Source organism: Prinia subflava, chromosome 16 (genome assembly GCF_021018805.1).
Source record: "Prinia subflava isolate CZ2003 ecotype Zambia chromosome 16, Cam_Psub_1.2, whole genome shotgun sequence".
In the NCBI taxonomy this organism is placed as follows: Eukaryota; Metazoa; Chordata; class Aves; order Passeriformes; family Cisticolidae; genus Prinia; species Prinia subflava.
The window spans coordinates 14,840,920-14,853,481 of record NC_086262.1 but is presented as its reverse complement, the minus strand read 5'-3'; the positions used below and the strand labels follow the sequence as shown (position 1 = coordinate 14,853,481).

At 57.3% G+C, this 12,562-nt stretch overlaps 2 protein-coding genes across 8 annotated transcripts in view; both read left to right on the top strand.

Moving 5' to 3' along the window:
• UIMC1 (ubiquitin interaction motif containing 1) overlaps positions 1 to 6,289 on the top strand; it is a 39,775-nt gene extending 33,486 nt beyond the window's left edge. For 2 of the 6 annotated variants that reach the window (XM_063413728.1, XM_063413727.1), the window contains exons 10-13: positions 1,831 to 1,909; positions 3,421 to 3,541; positions 5,283 to 5,346; positions 5,788 to 6,289. In XM_063413728.1, coding sequence (XP_063269798.1) covers positions 1,831 to 1,909; positions 3,421 to 3,541; positions 5,283 to 5,346; positions 5,788 to 6,041 — 518 coding nt within the window. In that variant the 3' untranslated portion in view covers positions 6,042 to 6,289. Of the gene's footprint in view, positions 1 to 1,830; positions 1,918 to 3,420; positions 3,542 to 5,282; positions 5,347 to 5,787 lie in introns of those variants that run through there. The other 4 variants (XM_063413730.1, XM_063413729.1, XM_063413731.1 and 1 more) reach the window with 4 other exon arrangements.
• Positions 6,290 to 6,910: 621 nt separating this feature from the next.
• HK3 (hexokinase 3) lies at positions 6,911 to 12,525 on the top strand. Of its 2 annotated transcripts, XM_063413318.1 has the most exons (20): positions 6,912 to 7,220; positions 7,342 to 7,491; positions 7,610 to 7,661; positions 7,735 to 7,897; positions 8,207 to 8,355; positions 8,512 to 8,646; positions 8,753 to 8,848; positions 8,954 to 9,053; positions 9,134 to 9,317; positions 9,488 to 9,643; positions 9,765 to 9,998; positions 10,087 to 10,391; positions 10,469 to 10,608; positions 10,748 to 10,867; positions 10,962 to 11,057; positions 11,177 to 11,276; positions 11,398 to 11,581; positions 11,670 to 11,825; positions 11,993 to 12,226; positions 12,353 to 12,525. In XM_063413318.1, the coding sequence occupies exons 1-20, from the start codon at positions 7,117 to 7,119 to the stop codon at positions 12,492 to 12,494; spliced, it is 3,000 nt and encodes a 999-aa protein (XP_063269388.1). In that variant the 5' UTR covers positions 6,912 to 7,116; the 3' UTR covers positions 12,495 to 12,525. The 2 variants fall into 2 exon arrangements, with proteins under 2 accessions (XP_063269387.1, XP_063269388.1); XM_063413317.1 differs by having other exon boundaries at positions 6,911 to 7,220; positions 8,753 to 9,053.
• The last annotated feature ends 37 nt before the right edge of the window (positions 12,526 to 12,562 follow it).

The following is a 12,562-nucleotide window of genomic DNA, read 5'->3' as shown; positions in this document are numbered from 1 at the left end:
TTTTCCTGTGTTCTGAACCCCCTTCTTGGGGGCAACCAGCATGTTTTGGCAGGGGTTGTGCCTCCCCAGCTGGCCCTATTCTCTCTACTCTGCTGCTTCTTTCAGCAGCACAGCTGAGGGTCTCCTCCTGGGCAGCTGCAGAGCTAGTCCCAGACATCTCTAATGGGCCCATTATGCCAGATGTGTTCACGGCTTTTGGAAGAAAATAGAACTGATTAACACCTGAGCTGGTGCACAAGGCTCGTTAAGGAATATTAACGATCATACTGATTTGGAGAGCAGTTCTCACCACGCTGTCAAGTACAGATATTGAGTTGAGTTGAGTTCTTGGGAGGCTGGATGGCTGGGGGTGGGTGGCCATTGTTACCAGTCTTCCTAGTCAGGCTGCCACTTCATATCTGGGCCAGGCTGTTAAAGAGAGATGTTTTCTTTAGTGCCTGTGAGCAATGAGCTGTTGGTATCAGTCATCGCCTACGAGACAATGCCCACATCCTAGGAAACGCTTGAGCTTGTTTCTTCAGCATGGTTGTCTCCTGTCAGCCCCAACAGCTCCTGAGCGCTTCACAGTACATTGCTGGTTGTAGCTGCACATCAGTGATTGCTGCAAAAGGGAAGGCTGTGTTGCATTGTGGATAGATATTGGGGTTGCCCAACACTCTGGAAATGGGGTTTTGCCAAAACTCAGAAGAATTCCCTTTGTTCTACACAAAATTTTGTGCTTTGCTTTCTTTATCACACATGATGTACTAACAGTAACAGGTTTGTTGTGCCTATACCTTGGAGTCAGACTTTGCTCCTCATGAGTATGGGAAGCAGTATCACCAAGCCGTAAAACAGCTCCCTGCGTTGTCCCCTTAGCCAGCATGCCTGAGAGCGCTTACTGTGACATCTGTTTTGGAGCTGGAGTCTTGAACGTCCCTGGTGAAGCAAGCTAAGCTATCTGAAATGTTCCCTGAGGATCTTTGCTGGTGGTATGTCAACAGGAATACGCTGAGAGGAATTCAACTGAAAGGGACAACACTCCAGTGTGCTCCCTGCAGATGCCTGCAGAGCCAGTTGGGAAAGGCTGCTTGGGCTTGCTGGGGGAACAGAAATGGTGGGACCCGTCATCAGCTGCTCAGCTGGGATCTCACTGCTGCCCACGTGTTGGAGCTTCTAGAGAGCAGCACTGCTCCTGCTAGAGATCTTCATCCAGGGTGCTCCCAGGCTGTCTGTGGACAATGGCACCGATCACCACGGTTCATGTGGGCAGTGGGAAAGCGATGAGTGTGGGCTAATTGTTGTAACCTTCCCTTTCCAGTGTGAGCTGTGCCCCTTCCCAGCCAGGCTCTCTATCAAAGGTCCAGTGCCTCTGCACAGCCCTTGCCTCAGCTCTGTGCTCCCCTGAGCCCACAGCTGGCACTGCCCCTCCCTGCAGCGAGCACAGGGCCTGGTTTGGCAGGGAGCAGTGCTGTGCTGCCAGAGCAGCTGGATAACGCTGCTCTCAGGCTATCACACTGCTGTGCATCAGCTCTGAAATGCCTGGGAACTACAGACTGTCAATCCAGCTGTCTGGCAAGTTAGGTGTGAAATGGTCAGCTGGCTCTCCAGTCTGGGAAAGGTAAATTTTTCAGTATCCCCCCAGGAAAAAAGGACACTTGTCCAGCAACCTCTTCTGCAGGAAAGAAGACTCTGCTTGTCCCAGCCCTCTGTTTCTTCACCTCTGCCGTCACTTCTGCTGCAGCTTTGAGTGGAAGTGATGGAAACTTGGTGCATTTGAGCATGATATAAGGATGATTTGGGGTGGATGGTAGTAACCCGTTTTGTTAACCCTTTCTGTTTTTCTTCCAGTGCTCACCAGGCGTCAGAGAGAAGCAAGAAATAAAGCTGCTAGTGGTGAAAGCAGCCCACCATCGTTAGACATTGACAAGTAAGTAGGTATGCCTGCTCCTAGATTGTTTCTGTGCTTCTGTTCTAGCTTGATTTTGGATGTCTTTATTCCTGTATAAACGCTGGCCGTTGGCTTTATAACAGTGTTTCCCTAAGAAATTGCTTTTCCTCAGTGCCTCTTGTTGCAATGCTGGCTATATTTAAACCAAAGCAAGAGGAATTTGCTGTTCTCAGATTGTTTATTTTTGCACTGATTTCCTCTCAGCCCAATCCATGACGGGTCAGGGGCGCATGGCTGCTGGGGGGGAGCTGTAGCTAAAACGGTGCTAACTCAGCCACTTTCTGATGGGAGGTTTGAGCTTGGTGACCCTGGGAAAAGAAGAGGCCAGGACATGGGGGCTGTCAACATGGCACCTGTAGTGATATTCTTAATTAAATTAGACTTTCAGAATAGCAGTGGCTTTGTTTAATCTCTCTCCATGCAGCCCCTCCTCCTGCCACCCACACAAAGCATCATAAGAGAGGATCTGACAGTAAAATCCCTGCTATGGAAGCAATTTTGCTGTTACAAACAGTGGATGGCAACATCACTAATGGAATTAGGCTAATTATAGAGAGGACAGCTTCTGTTTAGACACATTATCTGGGTAATCAGCACTGACTGGAAAGAAAATACGGGAAAAAGTGCTGCAGAGTTTTGCTCGATGGGGGCTCTCCATATGCATTTTAGAGCCTGGGGTGTTTCACTCAGAGAGTACCACTATCAAACTGAACACAGTGTTGCTGGGGCTGGTCCCTGGGGCTTTGTCTCTTCTTGGAGATAGTCCATTCCTGAATGCAGCTTCCCTCCTGAAGAGCCAGTGTCCTCTTCTGCAGGGTTTGGTTCCTGCTGAGAGCTGGTATGGAAGTGAGTGTAGCTGTGTAAATCTATGCCTGACCTTCATCTCCTTTCACCCGGAATAATCTTCTTCCCAAGAACACTCAGTTGTCCTGCGTGAGCCTGAGCATCTTCCACCCCAACGAGGGGCTTTGAGAAACAGGCTGAGCCAACCCCCCAGCAGGAGCATGTACTCTGCAATTCCTCTCCCTGCATGGCATGATGTAAAATGGAGACAGTGCAGAGAAAGGCTTGATTTACTAGTCAGACAAGTTCATCCAGCCCTGGTAAAATGTCTCTCTGATTTAACACACTTGGTTTGCTTTTCAGGCAGAATTTAACTCCCCTTTGCAAAGCCCTTGCACTTCATTTCTGTAGATTTTGACAGGGTGCTTTATGTCTGGGGAGAAATCAGTGGTGTTTGAGATAGTTAGATGAGCAGATTTGATTACTGTCCTGCTGCTGCAGCAGCAGGATACAGAGGAACAGGCAGGGAAAACTCATAATCACTCAGTCTTTGCGATTGGTGCCAGCCTGACCCCACTGAGCGAGACTGGATTTGGTGACAACTCTTCTCCGTGGCCTGGCCTGGAGGAGGAGAGTCACCACTGGTGTCTGGAAGCCCGGTGCAGAGTGAATCCTAATGCAGTGCTCTGTCCTTTGCTGCCTGGCAGGTGTGAGAAGTGCTACCTCTGTAAGTCACTGGTGCCACTGCTGCAGTATCAGAGGCACGTGGACAGCTGCCTTCAGGCTGCTAGGCAAGCTCAGGGAACCAGGAGGCTGCGAAGAGCCAAGGTGAGGGGCGACCCTGCACACCATCCCCTTTGCTTTGCTCTGGGTGTGGGGCTGGGCTGGCAGCAGGAGCTGTTTCCCTGCTTGGCAGGGATGAGCTGACCTGATGTAGGATTGCCTGTCCCTGTGGGCTTCTGTGGACAGAGAACTCGTTGCCCTCCTCCCCACGACGCTCTGCAAGAGCATGGACCAGTCCCAGGGGTGAGCTAATCCAGCAGAGCTGCCAGCAACCTCTCCAGTGGGCAGGCAGCCAGGGCTGTCCCTCTGCCAGCCAGCATGCCTCAGTCCTGCAGCCTTCCTGGGCTGAACGTCGGTGCAGTGGAGGCCAGCATCAGGATGACAAACCTATCTGGATATCCACAGCCCCATTCCCACAGGGAAGGCTTTAGAGCCAGAGCAGGGGAAATTGCTCAGTGCTGGGAGCGAATGGCGGTGTCCCAGGAGAATTGTGGGGGAGGGAGTGTGGTGGAGGTGTGCTGGGTGTAGGGAACGTGCCTTGCTAGAGGAGGTGGGAGGCAGGAGCGTGGGTAGCAGCTGCCTCACAGTCACTCACCAGGTGTTAGCCCCCACTGTGCTTTTTCCTGCTTGTGGTGGTCTCAGGGGAGCACAGAGAGAGTCCTTCCAGGCCTTCCTGCTGGCTCCTGCAGGCAAAACCCTAATGCTGCAGCTTTGCCTGTGCTCAGAAATGTGATTCACGGCATGAAGATGCAACATGATGTCTTAGTTTTGTATAATCCCTTAAATCCATCACAGACCTCAGCCCTTTGGGGATTCAGATGCAAATGATGAGATTTCTGGTTGATGATTTTGGCTGGGATACAGCCAAGCACTGTGTGGTTCAGAGTACTGCAGGGCATGGCTGCTCCTGCATGTGACCAGCTCCGTGGGGGCTGTTTGTCCCTGTGCCCCACAGCTGGCTGGTGTGTGGGTCCTGAAAGCAGGCACAGGCACAAGGTATGGGGGAAAGATGCTGAAGCCAGGGGGCTCTTTGGGAAGGCTCAGCAAGGTTCTGTTACCTCTGGCCCTGCCTTTTGCTGGGGTGGCAGTTCACTGGGGAAGCCTGGACATGGGCTGGGCCATTGCAAAGCTTCCTAGTGGCACAGTTGGGCTTGCAGTTCCCTGCAATGGCCCATTTTGGGGTGATTTGCAGCTCCAATGCCACAGCCAGGATGCCAGTGGTTTCCAGAGCAGTTCTGGGGGTAGAAAGCAGCCAGGAGAGGGGACTTTGCTGGGCTAGTGAGGCTCAAAGCAGCCAGGCCAACTGGTCTTCGCCTAGCATGTGTGACCAGCATGGCTTCATCTTCCCAGAGGCAGACAGAGCACAAGGTGTGTTCCTAGTCTGGCTGTGCCCTGAAGGGAGACCCTTCCCTCCAGCACCAAGCCCCAGTACCCTTGGACAGAGTGGGATGAGTCTGCCCTTGGACATGCAGTGCTGGGGGATGTGTTCCAGCTGTGTCAGAGTCCCTGATACCCCCATTTATCACAGCCCTGTGCTTGCTGGCTGGGCTTGGGGATGGCATCCTGTACCCTGGCCTCCCTCTTTACCGGGTTCTGCTTGATTAGCTGCTCTCTGCTGCCTCTGCTTGAGCAGTGCCCTTCCCGTGGATGGCTGGAGGCCCTGGATCAGCAGTCCTCGTGTGCCCAGCCTGACCGAGGGCTGGGGGAACAAGTGCCCACGAGGCCATCCTGGCTAAGGGGTTTCCTCGTGGCAGTGCTGTGATGGTGGCTCTCCTCTCCTTGGCAGGACACCGGAAGGCAGGAGAGAGGACTCCTCAGGATGCTGGAGCTCTCGGAGAGCAAGTCTGAAGGTGGAAAACTTTCTATGCCAGCCTGGCTGGGTCAGGGCTGCTCTTTCCCAGCTCTCCCTTTTTGGTCCTGGCTCAGCCTGGGCTGTTCTGGGAGAGCAAATTCCCTTTGGAAGGGTCTGTTCTTTCAGAGCAGGAGGCTGTGGGCTTAGCTGGCTGTCAGCATTGCTCAGCTGGCTACACACATTCCTGCCAGTACCCACTGGATGTGTGCCCACTGGACCCACAGCAGAGCCCTTCCCTTGCAGGAAGAGGGGTGTACTCTGAACCATTGCACCAAGACATGTCCAGCGTCCTGGGGGGTGTGGGAGGCTTCTGCTGTCCCTGTCTATGCACCAGTGCTTCCCTCCACGGATGCAAAGACAGCAGGAGAAGAGGGGGGAGAGCTGCTCTTGGCAGCACCCGTGGCTCACACAGGAGGGCTGACGTGTGCTATTATTGCAGGTGCTGACGCGGGGACTCCCATCACTGGATTAGGAGACCAACAGTCCTCTCCCACACTCTCAGCTGCTGATGGGGAGCCATCGGCAGACAGCCCCATCTCCCTCCAGCACCTTCCTTTCCATGTCTCCCCTGCGAAACCCGGCATCTCCTTGGAAGCTGTGGACGGTGTGGTGGACTCAGAGCCACGCGTGGCTCTCCCCGCAGGCAGCCAGCAACGGACCAAAGGCTGCCGCCGGAGAAGGCACAAGTTCTGAGACTGGCAATGCTGCAGGGAGCTGGCAGTGCGGCAGCTCCCTGGGCCCCAGTGAGGGTCTTCTTGGCACTGTACCCCCGCTTCACCTGCAGCCTTTGTCTCCTGCGCTCCTTTTATATGTTTTATACGACCTGTGCGGGGAGCGCTGGGTGGAGAAGCGACTGTGTTTTATAGGTGCCTGTGCAGCTTTGCTCTCTGTTACAGAAATGGAAATATATTTATGTATGTTTTTATGAAACTGCAGCACCACGGCAGGGCTCTGCTGGCTTTCTCTGGGGAATGGGGAGGGCGCTGGAGGGAGGAGAGGAGGAGCAGCAGAGACGTTGGGTCCCAAATCACACTTCCCCAGGCCTCTCCCGGAGCTGGGGTTGGTGGGGGGGCTCAGGGCAGGGAGCTGCAGTGTCCTGCGCTCTATGCAGCAGCACAGCACTAACGTTCCCAGCCGGGAGTGGCAGAGGGCACCTTGGTGCCAGCTGACAGCCGCAGTCAATGGATGCAACGACCGGAGGAGCCACGGCCGCGGTGTCCCCGTGTCCTTGGTGCTTTCCTGTCCCCGAGTGGCTCGGCTGTACGCCCGCTCCTCCGGTGCCTGCCTCGCACGGGGCCTTGGAGGGATCTGCTCCCCGAGAGCATCCTGGCGGGGAACAGGGGAGGGCGACCCGTGCTTAATTAACGGGACGAGCTGGTGCAGAGCTCATTAAAGCCCGGGCTTTGAGCAGCGCTGCCGCCCGGCCGAGAGCGGGGAGCGGCCCCTCCCGCGGGTGGGGCCCGGAGCGCCGCCGCCCATTGGCTGCGGCTGGGCCGGCTCGCGGGGGGCGACCAATGGCGAGGCGGGGCGCGGCTGTTGCCAGGGCGACGGCGGCGGGAACAGCCCCGCCCACGCCGGCACCGGCCCCCCACCAACGGCTCCCGGGGCCGTCCCCGTCCCCCCGCCAACGGCCCCACACACCGGCCGCGACCACCGCCGGCCCCAGCCACCACCACCGGCCCCACACACCGGCCGCGACCACCGCCGGCCCCCACACACCAGCCCCTGCCCCGCACCGGCTGCAAACACCGGCCCCTGCCCCGCCGCCATGGGCAGCCGCAGCACCCGGCCCGGGTCCCAAAATGGCCGATCTGGCGGGCCGGACAGAACAGACCCAGAGCGAAATCTGGGCGCGGCGCAGCAGGACAGCGGGTACGTGGACCGATGAGCGGCTCCTGCCCTGCGGAGACCGCTGTGGGGCTGGGGCCACGCAGGCTCCCCAGATCCCTCAGGTTGTTGCAGGGGAGAGACATCACCCTCTGGCCTCTTGCAGCTTGTGGGGACCCTCAACTGCCTCCCCCGAGCTCGGCCCTGTGACCCGGATAGGGCAGAGCTTCCTATTCCAGGACCGCAGAGGCAGTGTGAGGATACTGCACAGGGACGAAAATATGGACCCCTCAGTGAGCATGGACATAGACAGCAGGTGGGAGCAGAGCTGGGTACAGGCCCCCAGCCCCACTGCGTGCCTGGGCAAGGGCAGGCATTTGTCGTGTCCTGCAGGCCAGAGCTGAGTGCGTGACACTCCTCCTCCCTCCGTGCAGGATCCCAATGGACTTCGTGAGCCAACGGCGTGATAGTGCGCCGACCACACCGGTAAGGCCCATCCCTGCTCCAGTCGTTCCCTGCCCTTTGCCTCTGCACCTCTGCCCTAATGCACCATCCCCAGATACAACGAGCCCTGCGATCACTCAGCATCCCACTGGAGAGGCTGCATATTATGAAGGGCCACATGATACAGGACATGTGCAAGGGGCTGAGCCGCCAGACCCATGCACAGGCCAAAGTGCGTATGCTGCCCACCTACATCTGCTCCACTCCCAATGGCACTGGTAAGGCATGGAGATGAACTGTTCTGCTACCAGCAGCCCTGCACACCTCACTGGACTCACCCCTGGGGGTGCTGAGGAGGGGTAAACCACTCTTGGATCAGTTATGGAGTCCATAAGCTTCTTCTCTGCCACTCCCCAGTGCAGGGGCAGTAGCCAGAAGCTTGTTCCCTTGGCCTCTCTGAGAGTCTCAGGCTCTCAGGAGCATCCCCCATGGGTGAGTGACTGTCCTTGAGACAGGGCAAGGAGCAGATTTTAGGAAACCTGCCACAGGGAAGGCCTCTGCCTGACACTGCCTCTGTTCCCCCGTAGAGAAGGGCAACTTTCTGGTGGTGGAGCTGTGCCAGAGCCAGGTTCGGATCCTGTTGGCGACCCTCTACGGAGATGGAAACATGAGCCCCCACATGGTGTACAAGATCTTTGACCTGCCAGAGGGCATCACGCGAGGCGAGGGGGAAGCGGTATGAGGAGGGCATGGTGATGGGGCTGGTGCTGGGCTGTCCAGCATCATGGAGGCTCGGGAGGGCTCTGGACTGGTGTCAGAGCTCCAGGCTGCCTTCCACAGCCTGGGTACCTGGTAGGGTGAGCAGCCCTTACCCCCAGTCATGACTTTGCAGCTCTTTGACTTCATTGCGCAATGCGTGTCCCAGTTCCTGGCCGAGACCTTCAGCTCTGACACCAGCAAGCCTGAGGAACGCATCCCCTTGGGGTTTGTGTTCCCCTTCACCTGCCGGCAGACGCAGCTGGACAAGGTGAGGGGAGAGCCCTGTCCCAGGCTGTGACCACAGCACAGCAGCAGTGAGGAGAGGAACCATCCTGGTGCCAGAGGTCAATGGCTCTGCCACATGCTCTCCACAGGCAGAACTCCTCTCCTGGTCCAAGGGCTTCAGCTGCAGTGGTGTGGTGGGGAAGGATGTGGTACAGCTGCTGCAGTCAGCCATCAATAAGCAGGAGGTGGGGGCCAATGGGACTGGATCAGGCAATGGGACAACGGCCACTGGTAGCCATTGGCTGTCCCCTTGGAGGGTCTGGAAATCCTCTGAAATTACTTCTGGCCAGCTCTCCCAAGTGGACATTGTTGTCGTGATGAATGACACTGTGGGCACCATGATGACCTGCAGCACGGAGGGGAGAACCTGTGAAATTGCCATGGTTGCAGGTGGGACTTGGGCACCCCGTGTGCCGTGGTGGTGGGTGCTGGGGGTGCTGTGCTGGTGCTCAGCCCCATCACTCTCGTAGACAAGGGCTCCAACTGTTGCTTCATGGCCGAGGCACACCTGGTGGAAACAGCAGACGAGACCAGCGGGCGGATGTGTGTCAACACTGAGTGGGGCTGCTTTGGGGATGATGGCACCCTGAATGATGTCTTCACACCCTATGATGAATGCGTGGATGTGGAATCTTCCAACCCTGGGGAGAAGAGGTGCTTTTTCTCCCCCAGAAAGGACAGGCTCCCCATCTATCCCTGAGCATGTCAGGCCACACCAACAGAAGCACAAATTCCCTGCAATGCTCCTGGGTGCTCTTAAAGGGCCAAGGGGAGGCTTGCTAGGGAGGCATGACTGACTCCCACGTGGGCTCAAACCCACACAGGTTTGAGAAGATGGTGGGCACCCTGTACCTGGGGGAGATTGTCCGGCACGCTCTGATTGCCCTGACCGCTGAGAAAGCTGTCTTTGTTGGGACTGATATTGCCGTCCTGAAGGAGAAGGGAGTGTTCACGATGCAGCATATTCTGGATATCGTCAAGTGAGTGTCTGAGCACCAGGAGCTGCCGTGGGTGGGAGGATGGGGCGTGTTGAATGAGTGTTCAATGGGCCTGCAAGCTGGTGGACCTGCAGGTGCTGCAAGGCTGTGATCTGCCTTCTAGCAACGAGGATGGAATAGATGACGCGAAGAGGATTCTGGAGCTTCTGGGGCTGCAGGCAAGCGAGCGGGATTGCAGCCGGGTGCAGCAGATCTGCCGGGCAGTGATGGGGCGTGCTGCCACACTCCATGCCATTGGGCTGGCTGCCATCCTCAGCTACATGTGCCAGACCCGGAACATGGAGACACTGATGGTCAACGTGGGGGTGGATGGAGAATTATTCGGGAACTACTCCAGGTGATGAGGAGCACAGGGCTCGCAGTGGGGTGCTACCCCAGTGGGATGCCTGACACCCAGCCCATGTTATCTTCTTCATTCTCGGCAGGTTTGAGGAGATTGTGATGAGTGTGTCAAGGCTACTGTCCCCTGAGTGCAAGGCCACCCTTCTGCCCTCTAGAGATGGCTCTGGGCGGGGGGCAGCCATGGTGACAGCAGTGGCTTTGCGCCTGGCAGCCCAGCGCCGTGAGGTGAACGAGGTGCTGGCCCCACTACGGCTCACCCGCGCTGACCTGGAGAAAGTCCAGGCGCTGATGAGGGAGGAGATGGACCGGGGCCTGTGTAAGGAGACCAATGCCACTGCTTCTGTCCGCATGCTGCCCACCTATGTTTCTCACACACCTGATGGCACTGGTAAGGGACAGGGACACTGGGAATGGGGTGCCAAGGAGGCTGTGGCCCTGCTAAAGCACTGTGCTGGCTCCCCACAGAGCGAGGCATCTTCCTGGCGCTGGACCTGGGGGGGACCAATTTCCGTGTGCTGGTGGTGCATGTGAAAGAGGAGGGCATCAGCATGGCCAGCGAGATCTACATCATCCCAGCTGCCATCATGCAGGGCACGGGCGAGGCGGTGAGGCTGAGGACCTGTGACCTGTGGCTGGGGCACAGGAATGGGCAATTGCCTCCCTACTTGCTCTCCATGGGGCTGGAAAAGGCCCTCCCAGCATTGCCCCAGCCTAGGCCATGCTGATCATGGCCACTGTCCGCAGCTCTTTGACCACATCATTGACTGCATCATAGACTTCCAGATGAAGCAGAACCTAGTGACAGACATGCTGCCTCTTGGCTTCACCTTCTCCTTCCCCTGCCAGCAGCTGGGCTTAGATAAGGTGAGGGGGTGGCTCCAGCACCAGGACAGTGGGGAGGACCCCAGGATATGGTGTGACACAGCTGCCCTGGCCCCTGCTCCTGCCACTCTTGCAGGCATTGCTGCTGACCTGGACCAAAGGCTTCAGTGCCTCGGGCTGTGTGGGACAGGACGTTGTCCAGCTGCTGCGGGAGGCTGCCCAGCGCAAACAGGTAGGGAATGTCTTGTGGCCTGTCCCTGTCCCCAGGGTACACCCTGCATCCAGGCAGTGTCAGCTTCAGGAGCTGTCTGGGTGCCACTAGACCACGTGTCCCCAACTCCTGTTTGGCAGCACGCAGGGATGGAAGTGGTGGCTCTGGTCAACGACACAGTGGGAACCATGATGGCCTGTGGTTATGATGACCCCAAATGTGAAATTGGCCTCATTGTGGGTGAGAGCACCTCTGCATCCAGGAGGTCCCCCATCTCCTCACCACCCCTCTACCCTATGTGGCATGGCCACATGCCTCTGCCAGGAGTGTGATGGAGGTGACACCAGCATGGGGCCTGCAGGGACAGGGACCAATGCCTGTTACATGGAGGAGATGAGGAACGTGGGCACTGTGGAGGGAGACCAGGGCCGTATGTGCATCAACATGGAGTGGGGGGCCTTTGGGGACAACGGCTGCCTAGACCACCTCTTCACCCATTTCGACAAGGTGGTGGATGATACAACCATCAACCCGGGCAAACAGAGGTGGGTGAGGCCCTGGGGCTGAGGGGGCTGGGAGCAAATGGCTGTGCCTAGCTGAGGCTGTGCCTAGCTGAGGCTGTACCTTGGGTAGGTTTGAGAAGCTCATCAGCGGCATGTACCTGGGCGAGATTGTGCGTCAGATCCTGATGGTAATGACAGAGAAACAGCTCTTGTTCCAAGGCAAACTCAGCCCCAAACTCCAGACCAGGAACATCTTCCAGACCAAGTTCCTCTCTACCGTAGAGCTGTGAGTGTTGGGCTCCTGTGGGTTCCCTGAACCTGGGGTGGGGATATCAAAACCCCCGAGAGGGGCCAGTCTAAACTGATGTGGCACAGGTAGGGTGAAGCTTAGGGGATGGGGGCAGTGATGGGGATGGGGACTCTGCTGCTAACAGTGGCCCTGGTCTGGAACAGCAACGGGCTGCCCCTGCGGCAGATACAGGCCGTCCTGAGTGAACTGGAGCTCGATGCCAGCTTCGAGGACACCGTGCTGCTGCGGGAGGTGTGCCAGACCGTGTCCCTGCGGGCGGCCCAGCTCTGCGCTGCTGGCTTGGCTGCCGTGGTGGAGAAGATGCGGGAGAACCGGGGCCTGGACGAACTGTCTGTCACTGTTGGGGTGGATGGCACCTTGTACAAGCTGCATCCATGGTAAGTGGGGCCAGGGGTGCAGGCACCCACATGGCATCCTTGCCCTGTGAAGGGGTTTGTGGTGGGAGACATGGTGTGCACAGGGTGGGAGCATCAGTCCTCACCCTGCCCTGCTGTCCTGCCTAGCTTCTCCAACAACCTCCAGAAGACACTGAAGGACCTGGCACCCAAGTGCAATGTGTCCTTCCTGCTATCAGAGGATGGCTCGGGGAAAGGGGCTGCACTCGTGGCAGCTGTGGCCAGTCATGCTGCCAACGCCATGGAATAGCCACCACTCCAATAAAGATCTTTGGCATGCACCTCCAACTTCTGGGGGGATCATGAGGGGCATGGGGC